This window comes from Phoenix dactylifera, chromosome 3, assembly GCF_051530095.1.
Source record: "Phoenix dactylifera cultivar Ajwa chromosome 3, Ajwa_hap1_PhDact_Kaust_v1.1, whole genome shotgun sequence".
In the NCBI taxonomy this organism is placed as follows: domain Eukaryota; kingdom Viridiplantae; phylum Streptophyta; class Magnoliopsida; order Arecales; family Arecaceae; genus Phoenix; species Phoenix dactylifera.
In genome coordinates, this window is record NC_143192.1 from 48,754,312 (window position 1) to 48,774,724 (window position 20,413).

The 20,413-nt window shown below is 42.2% G+C and overlaps 2 protein-coding genes across 7 annotated transcripts; one reads left to right on the top strand and one right to left on the bottom strand.

Annotated features, from left to right (window-relative positions):
- Positions 1-1,769: 1,769 nt before the first annotated feature.
- Positions 1,770-13,262, top strand: LOC103710766 (putative serine/threonine-protein kinase PBL19). Of its 5 annotated transcripts, none has more exons than XM_088718779.2 (6): positions 1,770-2,181; positions 2,744-3,200; positions 7,071-7,331; positions 8,366-8,488; positions 12,152-12,693; positions 12,852-13,262. In XM_088718779.2, exons 2-6 carry the CDS (start codon positions 2,811-2,813, stop codon positions 12,865-12,867), a joined length of 1,332 nt encoding a protein of 443 aa, XP_088574905.1. In that variant the 5' UTR covers positions 1,770-2,181; positions 2,744-2,810; the 3' UTR covers positions 12,868-13,262. The 5 variants fall into 5 exon arrangements, 4 of the variants coding, with proteins under 4 accessions (XP_088574905.1, XP_017699195.3, XP_088574906.1 ...); XR_003386394.4 differs by having other exon boundaries at positions 1,883-2,181; positions 12,152-12,754; XM_088718780.2 differs by having other exon boundaries at positions 2,142-2,282; positions 12,852-13,113.
- Positions 13,263-15,672: 2,410 nt separating this feature from the next.
- LOC103710806 (uncharacterized) lies at positions 15,673-19,972 on the bottom strand. Of its 2 annotated transcripts, XM_008796704.6 has the most exons (3): positions 16,637-19,968; positions 16,129-16,200; positions 15,673-16,011 (listed from the first exon to the last, which is right to left on the bottom strand). In XM_008796704.6, the coding sequence occupies exon 1, from the start codon at positions 19,878-19,880 to the stop codon at positions 17,190-17,192; it is 2,691 nt and encodes an 896-aa protein (XP_008794926.4). In that variant the 5' UTR covers positions 19,881-19,968; the 3' UTR covers positions 15,673-16,011; positions 16,129-16,200; positions 16,637-17,189. The 2 variants fall into 2 exon arrangements, with proteins under 2 accessions (XP_008794926.4, XP_026661910.4); XM_026806109.4 differs by lacking the exons at positions 15,673-16,011; positions 16,129-16,200 and having other exon boundaries at positions 16,449-18,842; positions 19,146-19,972.
- Between the last annotated feature and the right edge of the window lie 441 nt (positions 19,973-20,413).

Genomic DNA, 20,413 nt, shown 5'->3' on the forward strand with positions numbered 1-20,413 from the left:
ATCCAGTGGAGAGATTTGCTTGCTGATGATGACATATTCCTCGTATAATGTTTTAATCTATGATTTCAACTCCCATTTGTTTCAACCATTGGATCCTGTCCTAAGGGATCAGATATTCTAATAGCTTTCCCACTGGTCAATGTTGTTCCTAGTCCATTAAATGAAGGGCTGTAGGTCGCCAACCTAACAGCTTCTCATCCACCAAGAGATTGATCCAATAGACTTGCTCTTGACTAAATCATCAAAGTAAACGTTTGAACAACTTGTTTGCGGCTTCGGCCTCCGAGCATTTTATACTTTGACCCCATTGATTCAACCCACCCGGTAAAGCTTAATGGATTAAACTAAATGTTTGAACAACCAACTTCGTAGCCTTGGGGTCCCGTCGGTGCCGCTGACGAGTTCTGGTTTAGCTCCATCTAGTTATGGGGTGGCCTACATGTACATTGTACATTCTACTTCTATCTCGACCACATATAGAAGTAATATAATTTTTCTTCTTTTTTTTTTTGCTATTTGGAGGAGCTAATCCCATTCTCTATCTTATATTTGTTACCTTTTATCTAAGCGGCAAGAGATGATACCATTTGAGCAACATCGAACGCTATAGAGGTAACCTGGTTGATTTTAAATGAGTCCTTTTATGAAGCTATTTGGCTTCTTCTTCCCCTAGCAAAATGTTTCAAGCTCTTGTTGCGTCGTGGTTCCCACTTGGATTCATCGGAAAAGCTTGTTGGTCGAATATGTATGCTGTCTTATCCTCGCATGCGAAAAAGGCTAATTCTATATTTGGAATTCATGATGGTATTCTAATGGAGCAATTTTATTACATGCGGACCCAGAACACAAATTGGCACTCCAAAATTTGATTCGCCTGTCAGGTCAATGTGAAATCAATTGAGAGCCACTCAATTTGCTTTCACTGGCACTTTAAGATTCCCTTTCAGCCCATTCCATGGATTTCTCAAAATAATATAGTAGCACTACTCATGCCTTCCTGCGGTGGACACCACCAAAAACCCCTTATGTTAATGGATCAAGAAAACTTAGCTCTCGACCTCCATTTAAATCCATCATGGGCTCGTTTGGTTCGCGGGAAGCATTTTCCTTTCCAGGAATATGATTTCTGGGAAACAAATTCCTAGAAAGAGGATGCCTAGGAAAGTACTTTTGGCATGTTTGGTTGATCATGGGAAAGTGACAAATTTCCAACGTGCTTATGTTTGGTTGGCCATTCACTTTCCTAGGAAAGTTATATATAATTCCTATTATGCCCTTAATAAAAATTAGGTTTTTAATGCCTCTTTAATGCTTCTTTAATGCTGAAGGGACTTTTTGGGAAAAAGTAAAAATGGAGTGATTCCCGCCTCATGGGAAAGTAACTTTCCCATGTTTCTCATGGGAAAGACTTTCCCATGAAATGTGGGAATCACATTCCCATGGGAATACAACTTTCCCTTCTCTCTCCTTTGAAAACTCCAACCAAACAAGAGGCATCTCCTTACTTTCCCGTTGACCACACTTTCCCCCATTCTTTTCCCGCGAACCAAACGAGCCCCATGTGTTAAATGACATCAACCAGAAATGAAACGGCTCAAACACCATCATTATTATATTCCCATCCAAGCCCAATGTTGGTCTCAAGACTCAATACACTAGAGAGAGGAAGGCTATTGGCGATGGTAGTAGTTAAAGAAGTTGGATTCTTTTTGCCCAGCTTGGCTTTGGCTGTGCGTTTATATGCCTTCTATGCATCAAACTCTCGCCTTCTTGTTAAGCCCATTCTAAACCATCGATTCGCATAAAAAAGGAGCCACCTTTGCGTCCTTGCGTCCTTCCCTCTCCCTTAAAACCCAAAGAGGAGGGGGGAATTGGAGAAAATAAGGTGAAAAATTTCATCATTTCTTTGGCGAATGCTGTCACGATAGAATGGAAAAGAGCCGGGGGGAGAGAAAGGACTCACGGGAGAGGTTTCCTTGTGGGGTCTTGGAGGAAACTCAGCAGTCGGTAGTCTATAGAGAGAGGGAGAGGGGATAGGAGACCAACGAGGTCAGAGCTTTCCAAGTCCTCTCTCAAGCTGTCGAGTTGCGGTGGGTGAAGAGAAAGGGACGCTGGGGAGAAGGAGAGGCAGGGGTAGCCCAAAGCGCGCGTTGGGTTACGGAGGAGACCAAATTGAAGCAGGTGAATAAAAAAAAAAAAGGATGGAGTTTTCGAGAAGTATTCAAAGCTAATCCTTTTTTCCTCTCCTCTCTCTTTCAGCGGATTCTGCGCCGTTGGATAGAGTATTTTACTGTTCCACCCTTCCTCCTTAGCGTGTTCTGGCTTCTCTTTGCTCCTCTGCTCTCTCTCTACTTCATCGAATTTGTTCAATTATTTGTTTTAAGCTGCTCGCGATCTTTTTGAATCTTGGTTTCCTTATCGCTTTACTCGCTTGAATTACTGCTGTTTTTTTTTGGAGATCTCTTTTTTTTTTTTTTTAATCTTTTTGATCGTTCTTTGTTTTAATCTCTAATATTTGCCCACTTCCAATCGGCATATCCGTCTAATCTTCTTGAACTCTCCTTTTTTTTTTTTTCGTTTTCTATCCGGGTTTCCTTCATTTCCGTTACCTTCTCCTTATGACTCTGTTTTCCAACCTCGATTGTCATAAAGTTCCCATTTTTCTTCCCTTTTCGTCCTTTTTTTTTGGTCTCTTCCTTGCGTCAAACTCTGATCTTCTCTTCTTGCTCCATATAACGTGCAGTCATCCCAATGGAAAAGAGATCGCCATAAACTGTTGAGCGGTGACGCTCACCACCCTCCTTCGAAGAATGAGGTGTTTCTTTTACTTGAAAGAGAAATTCAAAGGCCGGAAGCAGCCGAAATCTTCGCCCACCACTGGCTCGGTGCCTGTCTCGTCGTCGACTGCAAACAACGGTGGAAGCAGGTCGGAGGATTCGGGTGCTGCGAAGCGGCAGAGCAAGTCCTCAGGCTCGGTCTCCTCACAGCGCAGCATCCCGGAGTTGTATGAGGAAAGGGCCCACAATCTGCGTGTTTTTGAGCTCAAGGAGCTCAGGAATGCTACTAACGATTTTAGCAGGCTGCTCAAGATTGGGGAGGGTGGTTTCGGAAGTGTGTACAAAGGTTGGATCAAGCCTCCTGATGGGAAGGGAGATAATATTGCCGTAGCGGTGAAAAAACTTAATCCAAATGGCTTGCAGGTATTGATGTCTCTTGATTCTTGTTTTGATTTACAACAAATAGCAATTAAGGAAATAGTTAAGTAGTTGCAATTGATGAAAATTGGATGTTTTTCAACTATTATTCATAGTGCTTTGATTTCTCTCTGTACAAAAAAGTAAAAAAAAAAAATACAGAAAAAAAAGGGATGGAAGGTAGATAAATGGATGGTCTCTCTGATTTTTTTTTAATGCGAGATAGTTGTTGTATTTCCAAACTCTGAAATCCCAGAAAGTCCAACCTGCTGCATCCGCTCCTCAGATATAAGATCCGCGCAAGACCTTTCACGGTCAATGATGGGCAATGAAATCTACCATATTTCCCTCTGGAAAAAGTAGAAATCAAAAGGATTTTGAGTAAAAACGGAGTCATTAGAAAAGAACAGGATAAAGGAGACTTGTTAGGGAAATTCATGATTTTGTTGGATGGTACCAACAATAAAAATTAACCAGATTTGGTTGGCCTGCTTTCATGGCAACCAATGTATTAAGCAAAACCAAAAAAAATTATGACTATGTTAAATGCGATCGTTGGTTGATATGTCTAGCTATGTCTATTGCAGTCTCTCGTGCTTTGATTGCACGGTTAGCTGCTTTGTGAGTGTTTGGTTTGTATATGTTGTATTTATTAGAATTCTGGATGAGATTCAGTTTCACTCTTTGCTCTATTCGTGCTTGTAATAGATAGTGATTATCATCATCAACTTAGGTGCCGTTGATTAAGGATAAGGCTATCTTGAGTCTGATAACCTTCTTATCAAATACAAGATGCTCTTAACTTGCCATTGTTTATATACTGATTCAAATTTGATCCCTCTGGTTACATTGAAGGTTACTTTATATAATTGGTATAACATTGAATAATATCATAAAACTGGCACTTATCTAGTAAATCATGTCAAATGCTTGTTGTTATATAATTCTCTTGTTGCATTGGGGATACCTTTTATCATCAAACTATGAAGATAAAATAACACGAAGGGCATGCTAAGAAGCTACAAGAATGAATAGGTATCCAGATATGAAAACTGTGGAAATTACTGCCTCAAGAATCTAAGATCTAGAGGATAGACCCTTTGGTATTTCAATGATTTGTGCTGCTGCATATTTGACTTTGAGGCACTGACAATCTTCAGAAGGGGAGTACTAAATTCCGCTTCATGAATCATGTTCTTATTGGCGAGCTAGCTCCTCCGAGTCTGTAATGAACCTTGTAAATGAGACTGCATAAGATATTGAATAAGGATTCTTCTCAAAGAGAAAAGAGATATTGAACAAAGGATTGAAGTGTTTAATATCATGCCTATTCCAACCAATTGCTGGTCCATGCCGACACTTGGGTGGCACTAAAAGATATGTTTGATGAGAGATCCACAATTGACATGTTAAGACGCAGCTGTCTATTAAACTTGTTGTAAAGTGCAAATCAAAGCTGTTTTATATAATGTATGGGCATGCTTTAAACATATAAATATGATTCTTGAATATTCTATAAAAATGTAGGATTCTAAACCACCCTAGATATTTCTGTTGATTAGTAACCTGGCCACCAATCCATCTTGATGATTGGTTCACTGGGTTACGTTTGAGCTGTGGGTCAACTGTGGTACATCTGCTGAATTGGCCTCCCTTCGCCAATAACCCTTTGCATTATCCTTCTCCAATTCTCTTCTCACTCGCATCCCCCCACCCCACCACTTCCCCCCAAACATTTCAACTCTCCCCGTCCTGCAAACCATACTTCAAGTTCAACATCTTTCCCTCTTGACCCTGCCAAGGGTGACATCCACCTTGTACCATCATGCTCAACCTGGGATGCGTCTACAGGCCAATGTCGCTGTTGTAATACTAGAGGGCAGCAATTTTGAATATGGTGTCAGTTTGTCTGTTTCACAAGGCCGCTGAGGGTGGCAGTAGCATCAGTAATTTGCTAGGGGTCTATCATTCCTTGATGCTTGGCCTATTAGCAGCTCAGCCAAAAATTTGGTCCAAGGACGACCCAACCTAGATTCTTCTATCAGCATCCCTTATTTATCCTTCAAGGCTGCCATCAAGTAACAGAGGCCTTGATGATTAGGTAGACAGAGAACCAAAGAGCAAGAGAGAAAAGAGCAGTAAGGCCTTAGGTTCTACCGGGCAACAGCAACAGCTGCCATGAAGTGATCATGTTTGGCCCAGTTACGGTGAGCAAGGTTAGCAGATGGGTTAGAAGAGGTGGTTTAGGGATTTGCGTATCGGGCGTTGGGAGATAGGACTCCACAATTGATTTGTCTTTTAAATTCTTTTCAGCCATCCAATCTAGGATGTTTAAATGGTCCGACAGCTCTGGATTTCTGTTGCAGGTGGTTTGTGGTGAAACCAGGGTGTAGAACATATCCAACACTGCCCAATCCATGATGGCCTATGAATAATGAGTTGAAAAGGTCAACCGGTCTGGGTCAAGTGAGTTTCAAAACGTTACCGGAGAATACTATTCAACATAAGGGTTGCATAGTCTCAAGTAGGGCATTGCTATCATGCTGGAAAATTTATTTGCAATGATTGTATGACATCTATTCATGGCCATAGGTCCCAAGTTTGGTGTTTGGGAACAATTTAGTTAGAGGTAAACTGGTAAAGACTTGGAGTTCGGTAAAAACACAGAGAACTTGTCAAAAGTTCGGAATGAGTTCAAATAACTAAATATTAGAAAATATAACAAGAATTAAGATTCAGATGCAAACAATCATGTCAGAGACAAGAAACAAATAACAAAAGAATGAGCATCAACATATGCCATCATTAATCTGTAATCCATAAAGGTCTTTTAAGTTATTTGTGAACTATTCATGAATGAACCATAAAATATGTGTATAATTCGTGAAGAATTAAATTTTAAACATTGGTGAGCAGAAAAATAGCAAAAAAAAAAAAAACATTACCATCGACATATATCATCATTAATTTGTAATCTATAAAGGTTTCTTAAATTATTTGTGAACAATTCATGAATAAACCATAAAATATGTGTGGAATTTGTAAAAATAGAATAATTCTCAATCCATTCATTTATTAAGAACAATTCGGAGAACAGTTCAGCCAAGGAAAAAGTCAATAATAATTCATGTTTTATTCAAAAATTCTGAGAATATTGTCACCATGTTCATAGATTTGAGAAAAACGAATGATCATCAATGGGAAAACCAAGTGAAGGATGACCGGGAGAAGGTCATACACTATAGGAGGTGCAAGGCTCTTAGGATTGGATGTGACACTGAGTGTGGTCAGGCTAAATTCAAATTTTACATTCCATTTGGCTGGTCATTAGCAAAAGAACTGTGATAAGGTCACAAGATTAAGAAATTTTTTTGATTTGAAGCTCTGATATCTGAAATACATACACAAATATGAGTCTTAAGAGAACAAATGCATCTGGGAATTCTTTTAACATTTATAATTTTGATTCCTGATCAGTACAAAAGCAGTTTAATATTGATTCTGGTAGATTTTAGTTTTGTGTCAAATTCTTTTAATTATTTGGACAGACTAGATGTTTGAATTTAACGGTAGTATCATTCTTGAGAATATATATTTTTCATATTGCAATTTTTTTGTAAAAACTCTGCCAGTCCATTGAATTGGTGAAATTTTATATTTCCTTCAAAGATTTGTAAATAAAGTATCATAAATGAAACTTTGACCTGTTTGTTTACTTGAGCTTTCTGTTACAATCTCATAGCACTAATCACAGGCCTTAATATAGCTGCTCTTTGCCGAGCCTGCCTTTTTTCCATAATTTGCAATGTGTCGTTGGTTTCTTGTAGTGTCTCTTTCCTTTTTTTCCATAACTCTCTCTTTCTGTCTCTCATTTAGGGGCATAAACAATGGCTAGCAGAAGTTCAGTTTCTTGGAGTTGTTGGACACCCAAATCTTGTTAAGCTTATTGGATACTGTGCTGTTGATGGTGAAAGAGGAGCCCAAAGGCTGTTAGTCTACGAGTTTGTGCCTAACAGGAGTCTAGAAGATCACTTATTCAATAAAGCTTACCCTTCTCTTCCATGGAACATAAGACTGCAGATAGCCTTGGGTGCAGCAGAAGGGTTGGTGTATCTGCACGAGGGTTTGGAAGTTCAGGTTTCCTCTTATATACTTTCTTAAGTCACGCCAGTTTTGAGTGTTTCTCAATAAATATGTACTCAGTCATTGCTTCATTCAGCTATTACTCTTGTTCTACCATAATAGAAAACATGCCTTCATATAAAGATCACATAATGTTATGCAGACTGTCAAGGTGCATGGGTAGTAGATAGAACTGCATACATAAATTTGAGTAAAAAAATAGTTTCTTGCTTTCTAATTACAAGTAGCAGGTGAAGTTGATCCTAATAACCTATTACCCATAAAAATCTAACTTAAAATTCTAGTTCCCAATAGACATCCTGAACCTATCTGCTTAAATACAGATGAAGAAAGCAAATATCTAAAGCATTTTAATTCTTATTCGGATCTCATCTATTTTAGAGCTGTCAATCGGACCTATCTAATCACATGTTTATTTTTTCCTTAGTAATCTATTTAAGCTTAGGGTTAGATAAAGATGTAGGTCTAAATAGAAAACTGCAATACAATCAAATCCAGGACTTGTTTCATGATCTCTTAATCCTTCTTGATCAATGATTGTATGCCAAAATCCTTACTGCATTTAGGTTAGTTTGGATCCCAAATATCCACCTGATAGTGATCCCATTATCATCCTTAATTTTATAAGATCTTTCAAAAGTAGTTTTAGAGCACATGCAAGGATATCTCTATGTTTCATTATCTTGTTCCCTTCCATGATGAAATTGTTTTTTATAGCAGACTTCTGTATTCCACTCTATAAATCCTAAAAGGCCCTTCGATGTAAGGATTATAGTGGCAAATATTGTTTTCAGGCTATAGCCTCTTAATGACATCCATCATACCACTAGGGAAGCCAACTACCTGATGAAATTGCTTGAACATGCATGACAAAAAGTTTGGTGTGGCCATGTTGCCAAAGGATTACCTAAGTTTAATAATTACAAATTCAATTATTTTGTGCTTTATTTAGTTGTATCCTTGTCAACAGAATTATTGTTTCTGCCATGCTTGCCGTGTTGCTTAATCATGACTTCCTATATGAATAGGTGATATATCGTGATTTTAAGGCATCTAATGTGCTATTAGATGAGGAATTCAAACCAAAACTGTCCGACTTTGGGTTGGCAAGGGAAGGACCAACAGCAGGGAACACTCATGTATCCACAACGGTATGTCTAGATTTACTTAAACTATTTGTAGCCATTTAGTTTCGGAATCATGTATATTCAGCCATAACTCCCTTTGTCATTATCTGTTGTTTCCCTCTTATCTTTTATATTAACAAATTCTAATGAATTTGGTTGAATAATTATTGTTTACATTGAGGAATGCTGAACCGGCCTTACGGGCCGGTTCAGCCCATGCCAAACCGGTACCGGTACCGGCGCCGACCAGTCCAGTTTGGCGTTAAAAAATGGGCCGAAATCCAGCGGTACCGGGCCGGAACTGGCTTGAATCGGCCGGTACTAGATGTGTACCGGATGGAACTGGTGCGAACTGGTTCGCCACAGCGCGTCGCGTGCGAGCTGTGGGCATGATGAGGACCCCCACAAATTTCACCGTGGCGGGCCGACACCAAGCAAGATTCATTGGCTGCAAGGAGGTTTGGGGAAGCTTGACTAGGGTAATTCGGGGCAGTTGATGTCTTTGAAGGATGGTCAGCACCGTGTCGGTCATGGGGAGCAGCAGCGAAGTGCCTTGCATGCAGGCCATGCAAAGTGCCTGCGTGCGACTCCAGCAGAGCCCAACAGTAGCTTGCGGTCATGCGCAGGCCAGCAGCGCACAACGCGCACTAGCCACGCTGCACGACAGGCCGCCAGCGCCCGCCCGCGTCCATCAGGCCTCACGTAGCACCTGCAGGCGCCAGCCTGCGCGCAACCAAGGCGGGCACTAGCCTGCGTGCAGCAGCCCTGCGCGCAGCACGCGCACACCCATCCAGTCCCAGCCGGTCTAGTGCAACGAAGTTCATTAGTGAGCCAGGCCCGCGTCCAATAGTGGCCGCACGCAGCACCAGCAGGCCCCAGCTAGCATTGCCTACGTGTGGCTTGAGCAGCGTGCACCAGCCTCGCGCGTGGTGCCCACGCCTGCACGCTAGCCCCGTCCGACCAACACAGAGTGCCAGCAGTGCGCGCCCGAGCTCCAACCCAGCAGTGCGCTCCTGGCCAGCCAGCAACGACGTTTAGACCCAGCGGGCGCCACAGCACCAGCTGGCCCGCGCCAGTAGGTCAGCGCGCGCGTAGCACTTGCACCCCGCACGCCATAGCTCCAGCACGCCCGGGGCTGCACGACCAGTGCGCGCGCAGCATCCACGCCCATGCGCGCTCAGCACCAGCCAGGCCACGCACAAGCCGCGTGCAGCACCAGCCAGGCCACACGCAAGCCGCGTGCAACACTAACGCGCTCATCAGCAGATTGCGCATAGGCCAGAACCTGCGCGCAGCAGTAGTGCGCCTGTCCGCGCACGCTCGACCTCGCCAGGCTGAGCCCAGCGCTCGGCTGGCTGGGCGCGCGTCGGCTAGCAGGCGCGCACGCGCGCCCAGCCAGCTGGCGGCTCGCCAGCAGCAGAGTCCCAGACTCTTCCACGCGCCACCCAGCAGCCGAGTTCCAGTCAAGTTGAGACTCTCTAAGGGTGTGATAACAACCAAGTTTAGTGCACTCGGGACTCTTCAATGCAAGCGACCAGCAACCAACACACTTGGGATTCTTCAAGGGCGCCATGCAGCAACCCTTCGTGGGCGCCAAGGCATCAACCTAGTCCACTAGGCTTGGGACTCTTCAGCGGTCAAGTGACCCATGCCCATGCGCGCATGCCCCATCAGCAACCCGCACAAGGGCGACTTCATTACTTAGTCGTGTTTTACTTTGCTTAGGACTCTTTAAGGGTATTAGTGTCTTTTTCTTGTCTTAGGGTTTTGAGTCTCTTTAAGCATTGTTTAGGCGTCATGAAGGGGAGGCTAAGAAATTGATCATTGTTCTTCTCTTTGAGAGTCGGCCATTAGGCTTGGGAGGCAGCTGTGCCTATTATCTTTGGGTCTTTAGATCTTTGTTCTAGGATTTGGGCTAGTAAGGGATCCTTACGATTCCTTATTAGATTTATCTTTTGTATTTTGTTCTTTATTTTTATCATTGGAATCGAATCAATCAGTTTTTCTTTCATTGTTTTTCATTGCAGGTGTTGATTCATCTAGATTTAGACAAGAGGCCCCCACTAGGGAAGTGGGCGCGCTTGCGCGCACTGTGGGCAGTGCGCCCGTGCGTGATCTGTTATGTAGACCGGTCCGAACCAGTCTGGTAGGCGACCGGTATGCCTACCGGTACCGGTTCAGCATACCTTGGCTTACATAGACATGAGGTGGATAATATTCGATACACTAGATGTCTAATTTGGTGGTGGACTATGTCAAATATCTTTTTTTTTTGTTGCTTTCCATTATATTGGTAACTAGAGTATAAAATATGATGTGGCAAATTTCTCCTTAAAATCCTAATTGGGACTACTAAAAGTCTAATCTAATATGCTAAAACTCAAGATGCTTTCCTCCATTGCAAAATTTTTTGTTTATATTCATGGTCATTCTGAAATATAATAGCTTATATTTTGTTGCAATCTTGGACAGAGACATAATCTCCAGCAAACATGATGAAACTGATACTAGTTATGCCCAACAACTTTGCTCTACTAATTGCAAAAGGTCACTAGTATCTCATGCTATATTGAAGCAGAAAGGAAAATTTATATGACTCAAATAAACACAATCTGATCTCCTGCAGTTCATAATAGCATTGTAGTAAAAGGCATACCTAGCCTGCTGGTCCTTTTCTAATGCTATGTAGACCTGGTCACATAGTCAATTCACCATCCAAGCGACAATGGTGAAACTTTAACAGCATTAATTTGGAGAAAGTTTGGTATGTAAGGAAACAAGTTAAGATAATAGGAAAATTAAAACAAAATTATTTACATCTAAGTATATAGAAAGGGCTACCTAATTTGTGGATGAATTTATAGTTTTTCAATAAATAATTTATGAATTTTCAGAAAAATCTTAAAAACATGTTTTCTCATTAAAGCATGACAATATCAGGCAAAAATCTTGGACATAGTCATCTTGAATTATAAAATATTTTTTGAAATCTATTCATGGTTTTTAATAATTTAAGGATAAGAACTGATTCTCTGCATCAATCCTCCTATTACAGAAAGAGACACTCTAACTAAACCATAATCATTTCTCCTCGGACTGACCATCTAGGCCATTGAAGTAACTAACGCAATACTAAAATTGTTTAGAGTGGTGCAGGCATGAAGCTGTGAGGCACATTAGACTCGACTCTACTGGATATGGAATTGTAATGGTCTCCTTGTCTCATGACCTGGCTTCTCTTCTGTTATTAGTCTAGAGATGGTGGATTTTGGATGCTACCAGTGTCCCTTTCAACCCGAGGTACCCATAGGCCAAGTTCAGTATATGTTGCCTCCACAGTTGTTAAAGTCGTCAATATGAAATACTCTACAAGCTGAGTGTCAAGAAAGTTCTTTTATTTTATTTTCTTTTTTGTTTTTGGAGCAAGAGTCTTAGGCAACTTTCTCTGCAAAACTGCTTTCGGTCTTCTTCCATGTCTCTTTTCTGCTTTATTTTGTTTTTCTATGACTCGCACGGTTCATGACATGTTTGAAGGATATAGGAGGTAAACTCTTCGTGCTCTAGAAATGTGGTCCTTAATGGCTGAGATCTTACTGAAGCAGCTGTGTTTTGCTTGACCATTCTCTTCTATATATTCTCTATGCACCTACTTCCATTTGTCATCATGATATTTTGTGGGGTGATCAGGTGATGGGAACTTATGGGTATGCAGCCCCAGACTACGTCGAGACCGGCCATCTTACAGCTAAGAGCGACGTATGGAGTTTCGGGGTGGTGTTGTATGAGATCCTCACTGGTAGGCACTCAACGGAGAGAGACCGCCCAAGAAATGAACAGAAACTCTTAGATTGGGTGAAACAATTTCCTGTCGAGGGCAGGAAGTTTAGCATGATTATGGACCCAAGACTCGAAAATAAGTATTCTCTGAGGGCTGCTCGGGAAATTGCCAAACTGGCTAACAGGTGTCTCTCCAAGCATGCCAGAGAACGTCCAAAGATGACAGAGGTGGTAGAAAGTCTAAAACAAGCAATGCAACATGAGAAATTGGATGGAGAGGTGGAGTCAGTGGAGGGGAATTCTCCGACCCATTCAGACGATGAGAAGAAAACAGAGCAGGAAGCTGGTTTGAAATCCTCAAGAAGGCGAATGCTTCACCTTGCTAAACTGAGAGAGAGTGCAAATGCTGTTGGCAGGAGAAGATTTATGCTGATGAAGGCTGCCAATCCAACGTAATCCATTCTCTGGTGTTGATTCGTTCTTACTTCAAATGTTATGCTACAAGATGATAAGGTGGTCCTTGTTAGGGTGTGCATTGGATCTGGTGCTGAAGTAGATTCAGGATTATTGCGGCAAATATCTGATCTATATTTTTTTTGACAAGGTTCAGTAGTTTTGGAGAATGACTACTTTAGGCCAACAAGAAACGAGGAAAAGCCCTGCAGTAAAAGGAAAGACAACACACAAGGAGAGAACAGAGACATTCCAGAAGCGGTTGAAACTAGTGTTCAGTGTATTGTAATCATTCTTACAGCTATACGTTGCTCATAGATTGCAGGATCAGAATCATCGTTCCCATCCCCTCTTGCAGAGAAAAACCTTATTAAGAGTATCACTTCTTGTCTCTATAAGCATTGTTGCTTGTTGATGCATATCTAGTAGTCTCACTTATAAATGCAGCTGATAAATAGTTGTGCATTATGAAGAGGGCTGTTTCAATGTATGGGTTTATAACAAGGGTGCTGTTCCTACCATATACATTGCTTTAAAAATTTGCTAACGTGCATGGTTACTTGTGACACCATCTTCTGCTAGTGATGACTGCTGCTAGCCACATGTATGGTTCTGCTGCTAGAAAGAAGAAGTATCAAGGTGATTCGGCAGTTGAAAAAAGAATTAAAGTTTCAAAGTTTTACTCAGTGGAATGTGAGCCTTTGCAGCAGTTGTATGGCTAATAGATTTCTACTGCTTGTCGGAGAAACTTCTAATCCTTTGTCGCACTTTGCATCCTTGATGGTTAAAGATCTTTTATTTTTGAATTCTTAAAAAGACCTTTACCATCTAGATAAAGATTGGATACAAACTCTATGTTAGTTTGAAAGATAAACCAGCTCATGCTACCAGCTTGTTGGGTTAGGTCATTAGACCAAAAGATTTTCTGGGCTTGGTGTTCACCCATGATCATCTTCTGGTACCAAGTGGCTTCACCTACCAGTGCTTCGCCTAGGAGGTTGGTATCTCTCCCCTCTTCCAAGGAGGTTATGTTTAGAACCATGTTCGAGTTAATTGACAAATTTTTGAACCTTTGCAAGTGGCTGTCGGTTGTAGGTGTCCATGATGCGATGCGTGTGGATTTATGTGGACCTACACAAGCATTTTCAAGGCTTAGGTCTCATCATCATCTTCTTCTTCTTCTTGAATGAGTCTTGACTTTAGCTCATTCAAGGCTTGGGTCGCATCATCGTCATCATCTCCTACTCCTTTTGAACATAGATCAGGTCATAGCCTAATTGCTTGGTCACCAATAAAGACCGGGTCCTCTCAATTTTTTTAAGAACGTTCCATTGCTTTGGAGAAAGATACTGGAAATTTTTCTTGACCTTCCTTGTCTGAAGGTCCTGTGGACCACGATTTATTACGAAGTTAATCACCCCATAGGGCTTTCTTTTGGAATCCCAGCTAACCGAAGGTTGACGTTTTTAGGTAGAGGGCTCATGAAGGCTGCCCCATGAACTGGAGCTGGCTAACCTGGTAGATATCCTGGATCTCAATGCTTGAGGAATTGCACCAAACATATGTTGCTTGAGTGCCAAATACTAAAATTTTGTTTTGAGACATTGGTGTGGTCGCCTTTTTTGGGTACAATGGCGTGACCGTTGTATTTCAATCACTTTTTCGATGGATGCCTCTGTGAATTCTCTAGCATGATCCCAACAATCTTACAAAAAATGTTCTTCAATCAATTCCGATATGTTATCATATCATGATTTATTCTCTGTGACCTTTTTTCCTCAATGGAATCTTCAATCATTTAGTTATCTCATCTCCATGCAGTCTTCAGTTTCTGTTGATCCTTGTGGCCAGGATTTTCATGGATGTGCAATGGATCAACCCCTGACCTTCATCACCTAATGAGGTTACCATCTCTTCCATGAATTCAGAGGGCATGATTCGGTTCAATATTTACAAACTTGTGAACAGTTGAATGTGGTCAGCTCTGGTATTCAGCTTATTTGAAGATCTGCAAAATACGAGATGAAAAATGTCATTGCAGACAATCAACAAGCATGAAATCAATAATGTTCAGGCTCTTACAGCATAGTGGATATCAGCAGTTTTGCTCTTATGACTTTTATGATAATCTGGAACAGTTCCATTCTGTTACAAGAATTCACCATATAAACTGTCGACTTGATTACCAACGGACCCGATGTCCTGTTCCTGCTCACCACTCTAATCAGTGAACTCAGTATGTCAATTTCATGATTTCCAACAAACAATACTGAAGAAAACATAAAGTCAGCTGGCAAAGTTGATTCTTTTTCCTTCAAGTAACATTGTGGATCTACCGCCGCAACTTATGTACCCTGATTCACCATCACTATCAATTACCACCTCAAACATCTGCAGCCTTTTTAGTTGCTAAATCCTATGACTTGGATTGGTATCTTGATGTGTTCGCCACCTATAATCACAATTTATTTGCCATGGGCTACATGGAACCCAGCATGCTAATAAACAGTTCACTTTTACATCACAAAGAATCATCCAAAGATTCAGAGTTAATAAAATTATCAGCAGATATCATACTACAGCAATTGCCCTGTGCCATAAAACTTAAATAAACAAAATTTTCAGTGCGCCACAGAACCATAAATCCTGTATCTGTAACTTCAGGGTGTTTGAGACTTTCTTTCTAAAGATAGACAGGTTATGAGCTTTGGGCTAAACAATCCTTTCGGCTTTTGGGAAAGCATGATGCAATAATTAGTCTAGCTCTGTTGAAAACCGCGTTAAATTATTCAGATTGCATCTAATGGAACTATGAAAAGTCAACAAGTTTTTATCATACGCAAATATATCTGTAGGTTCTCAAGTTGCCTCCGTTGATTGATATGTAGGGTTACCTCAAGTAACTAGCTAAGTCATATAGCAAGGATGTTCCAGAATAGTGCTTGGTGCTTGCAGTATACTCTTACATGCCTTCATCATTTTATTGTTGCCTTCTTGACAAATTGGTTCCTAAATTTGCAATTGTTCAAGCCTAAGGAAAATAAACAGCTAAAGGAATTGCAGTTGCTGTCTATGAATTTGAATCTCATTAAGGTTGGATAGGTCATAGTGATAATCTTCTATATCCTGATGGTCCTGCATTATTTGATACTGGAGAAAAGTAGACTACAGAACTATGCCAAATGACCAATATCGCTGATGGAAACTTCCGTGAAGAGAGCAGCTAACGCTGTTGTGTATTTATGCCCTCAAAAAGTTGGATGTCTTGTCTCTAAATCAGACAAGGATGTTCTCCACATTGTCTGCAGCAGTATCTCCTAGAAGAACATGGAGAAGAATTGTTGATTTCCTTGAGGAAAAAGTGAAATGACAATTGTTCAATTATGCTACATTAACTTTTGAAATAATTATAGAAACAAGATAGTTACTATTACCTGTGCAGTAAATTGACCTTATTGAATGTGATGAAAAACAAAACTCAGAAAACTAAGGATTCTGTCAATCACCTGCAAAAAATTGCGCTTTAAACCCCCAGATAAGCAAGAGACTGGACCATTATCTTCATAGCAAACACAAGCAAAAGCCCACTGAACTATCAAACAGCTCAGAAAACAACATACAGCACAACATGTCTGGCAGTCTCATGAATGAAAGGATAGCCCCTGACGGCTTGACCACTAAACTGGGAAAACAATAATGAGAGCTTGAAGGTAAAGAATTCATATTTTTTATCACTTGCAGATTTTTGAAATAATTTATAGAATACTTGTGGTCAATTAAATGGAAATAATGAATTGGCCTTATGATCTTGCAATCTCCAGCTAGTGATGGAAAAAAAACTAGTAATACAACATGTCTTACATGCTTTGCTCATGCATAATTAGGTTGCTGCAGCCTTGTGAAATAATTGTACAATATAACTTACCTTTTACATCATATTACCTGTATTTGGTAAAACTATTGAAGAAATTGGACTGATATACAATAAAGGCCAGGATGCAGTATAGTGGAATCATCAAAATGTTCCAAGAGCCGGCAACACCCAAAATCCTTCAAGAAATGTGCTCAGTTATCATCTGAAAGATGAACTTCCAGCCTTTGCTTTAAAATAAAGCAGAAAACAATCCAGCTTCAGTCCAGCAACTAGTTTCCAATAAAAGTGATATCGGTTCATGATCATTTTTGCTTCACTACATGTTCCATAAATCTGATCCTGCACTCTGTTCCATAAATCTATTTACCTGGACTGCACTGAGTACCAAAAGCAATCGAATGACAGCATGGCTATAGTTGGTTCTCCTGTTGCATGAATTGGAAAAATTCTATACTCTCTCTCTATGAGAGTAAAATCCCATGGAGAGGAGAAAATAACCCAATGGCCTTCTCAAACATAGACAACTTCATGTCTCATGCATGAAGCAATTTAAGAGATAGGAATATTGGTATGCATGTCCACCCAGAAAACATGTGCTCGTGCCACATAGTTCTCATGTCGCTATCTCACATCCATCATCTTGGAAGACTTGGTAATTCCATGATCAACAATATTAGTGATCATCAATGGTTTATGTTTTAAAGGTTCACCGTTATGTAAGGATCCGTAAGTAATGCGCATGAGAAATTCTAAAAATAAGCTTCTATCGGACTCCCCTGTCAAAGGTTCTGCATCCTCTTGCATGTCACGGTAGGCCCTGTCAAGTATATTCCCCGTGGTATGATCAAAAATGGAGACCTGTCTAAGCTTTTCCCCCCAAATCAAAGCCCTCCTTGCCAACCCTTGCTTGCAGAAATGAGAGAGCAGCAGGTTAACTGTAATCACATTGGGAACAAAGGCCATCTTAAGCAATTTCCCCATCAGAATCATAGCACGATCAAGTACATCACTGCAGATACCATTCATCATGGTGTTGTAAGTAACTGTATTAGCAACAAAACCTGTGGAAACAAGTTCATCTAGCACCTTAATGGCTCGGTTTGTCATACAACTACTACAGAGGCTGTGAATCCATATGTTATATGTGAAGATATCTGGTTCACAACCCTCTGAAGACATCTTATTCACAAGGTTCGCTGCATTCACCATATCAAAAGCCCTACAGTAAGCGCTGATAAAAGTATTATAAGTTACGATATCTGGACTTAATCCATTAGCATACATTTCCATGAAAATGTTATTCGCCATCTTCAGCCTCCCCTGTCTACAGAATCCATTAATGATTATATTGGTCGTGAAAATATCAGGAACAAGGCCATTCTGCCTCATCGCCCTCTCCAATTTCAATGCCTCAGCTACGTTACCAGCCCTACAAAATCCAGAAATTAAAGAGTTGTATGTGAAATTGTTTGGAACCAATCCTCTCCTACACATTTCATGGAAAGCCTCATGTGCCTCTTCCATGTAATTAGCTCTGCAGAGACCACTAATATAGGCCGAGAAGCCAACAACATCAGGATGGATCCCTTGCTTCTCCATGTCATTCCAACACCTCAAAGCAGCAGCAGTATTGCCCATTCTGAAACACCCATCTAAATAGATTGTGAAAGCCGATGTACTCATACAATAGCCTTTCTCTACCATCTTATCTAGGAGCATCCTGGCATCATCCAACCTCCCTCTCTTGCACAAGCCCATGAGCAAAGAGTTGCAAGTGGATGCGGAGGGTGCAAGACCAGCCTCCACCATGATTTGATATAAATCAAAAGCTTCTTCTTCCAATCCCTCCTTGCTATAGCCAGCGATAACTGAGTTAAAACCTGCAATACTCACTGTCATACCCTCATCTACAGCATGCTGCAAAAGCTCCCGGGCATCATCCAACTGCCCTTCCCAACAGAACCTGGAGACCAACATGTCCAGCATCGGCGCATCTGGGAACACGTCTGATTTTAACACTTCATCCAGCAAATGCACGCCCTCACTTTCCCAATCTTTCCGGAACTTGCAATGCCCCGCAGCAAGAATGTTGAAGGTGTAGCAATCAGGGCCCAGTCCCTTCCCCCTCATCTCTCTATAGACTGCATCCGCCTTCTCAATTTGCCCTGCCTTTGCATAACCATCAACTAGAACGTTATAAGTAACTGTATTAGATTCAATTCCCTCTTCTTCCATGCCATCAAAAAGCATTCTTGCTTCGTCCATTCTTCCCTCCTGGCACAAAGCATCAATAAGTATGTTGTAAGTAATAACAGTTGGAGCACAACCGGGTTCGAGCATTGAATCAAACAGCTCAAAGGCATAGGCAGACTGCCCAAACACACAATGTGCCTTCATCAAGATGTTGTAGCTGCAAGCATCGGGCTCGCAGCGAAACCTGTGCATCACTCGAAGGAGGCCCTCGCCGAACGAGACGGCCCCTCTTCGGCAGGATCCAAGAATCATTGCGTTGAAGGTCCTCGAGCTTGGGCGGGGTCCTTTCCCGACCATGTCTTTAAACAATTTCCAGGCACTCACCCAATCGCCCGTTCGGAATAGCAGTCTCAGAAGAATGGCCAACGCCGACAGGCTTGGTGTCTTCCCCCGGCCTCTGATCCGGCGCAAGACGTCCAAGGCTTCTGGAGCCATTCCAGCATTGAGGAAGGCGCGGAGTACCAAATGAAGGACGGTGTAGTAGGACCGGAGGGACCGGTGGTGCTCGGTCCAAAGGAGGAGCTCGGCGCCACGATGGGGGCCCATTCGATGGAGGAGGGACGCGAGGAGGTCCTGGGCGAGGGGTTTGAGCGCGGGGTCCGCGGCGGCGAGGAGGTGGGCGGCGGCGCAGCAGGAGCGAACGGTGGCGGTGGAGAGGTCGGGGAGGGAGCGGGCGAAGAAGGCGAGGGCGGGGCGGGGGTGGGGGAAGGAGCGGAGGACGCTGGCAAGGGGGCCGGGGCGGAAGCCAAAAGCAAGGGCCTGGAGGGCAGGGAGGCATGTGGGGGCGGTCTTGAGGGCTCGGGCGAGGGAGAGGAGGGTCTCGCGGCGGAGGGAGGGACGGAGGGGCGGCGGAGGGAGGGCCCGGGGAGGGAGGAACTGGTCGATGGGGTCGAAGCCTTCGGCGGCTGTGGTGGTGGAGAGGGGAGTTGGCGTGGGAAAGGTGGGATCTTGGGGACGGGAACAAGAAGGGAAGAGGGAAAGACGCAGCGGCGGCGGAGGAGCAGGACGGCCGGGTCTAACGGAGCGATGGTGCGCGCGGCGGAGCGCGGCGGAGAGCATTCCGTGTGCCGGTCGGCATGGGGTCTTGGGGCTTCTCTGGGAGAATTACATGTACGCCAGAGCCACTAATCAAGACCCTGAATCCAATTGAATTGGATCTTCATACGGTAGAACTAGACCTAATCCAAACAACTTGATTAACATAGATTGCCTCCAACAAATTCAAGCTCCAAACTATTCCTAGCCAAATACAATCCCATCTGATTTAATCCAATTCTCCAAGAAGGCTGGACATGAGGCTCAATCATAGGCTTGAAATAGACTGGAGTTGGATTTAGGAGCAGAATGATTAGCCTAGCATGAAGTAAAAGTTCAAGATAGGCAGAATCTTTAGTAGCAAAAATCTACGCATTTCGCTGAACTTACTGTAAAAAACATTAGATAGACATATTCTGAATTTACGATGCCTTTGTTATTATTTATGTTTTCTTTTCTATCATGTACCTGACGAGAAGATATCATAACCGATTAAGAGGAAGTTGCATGGTTTATATGAGAGGGTGAGTGCAGAAATGAAGCACACGTGAAAAGTT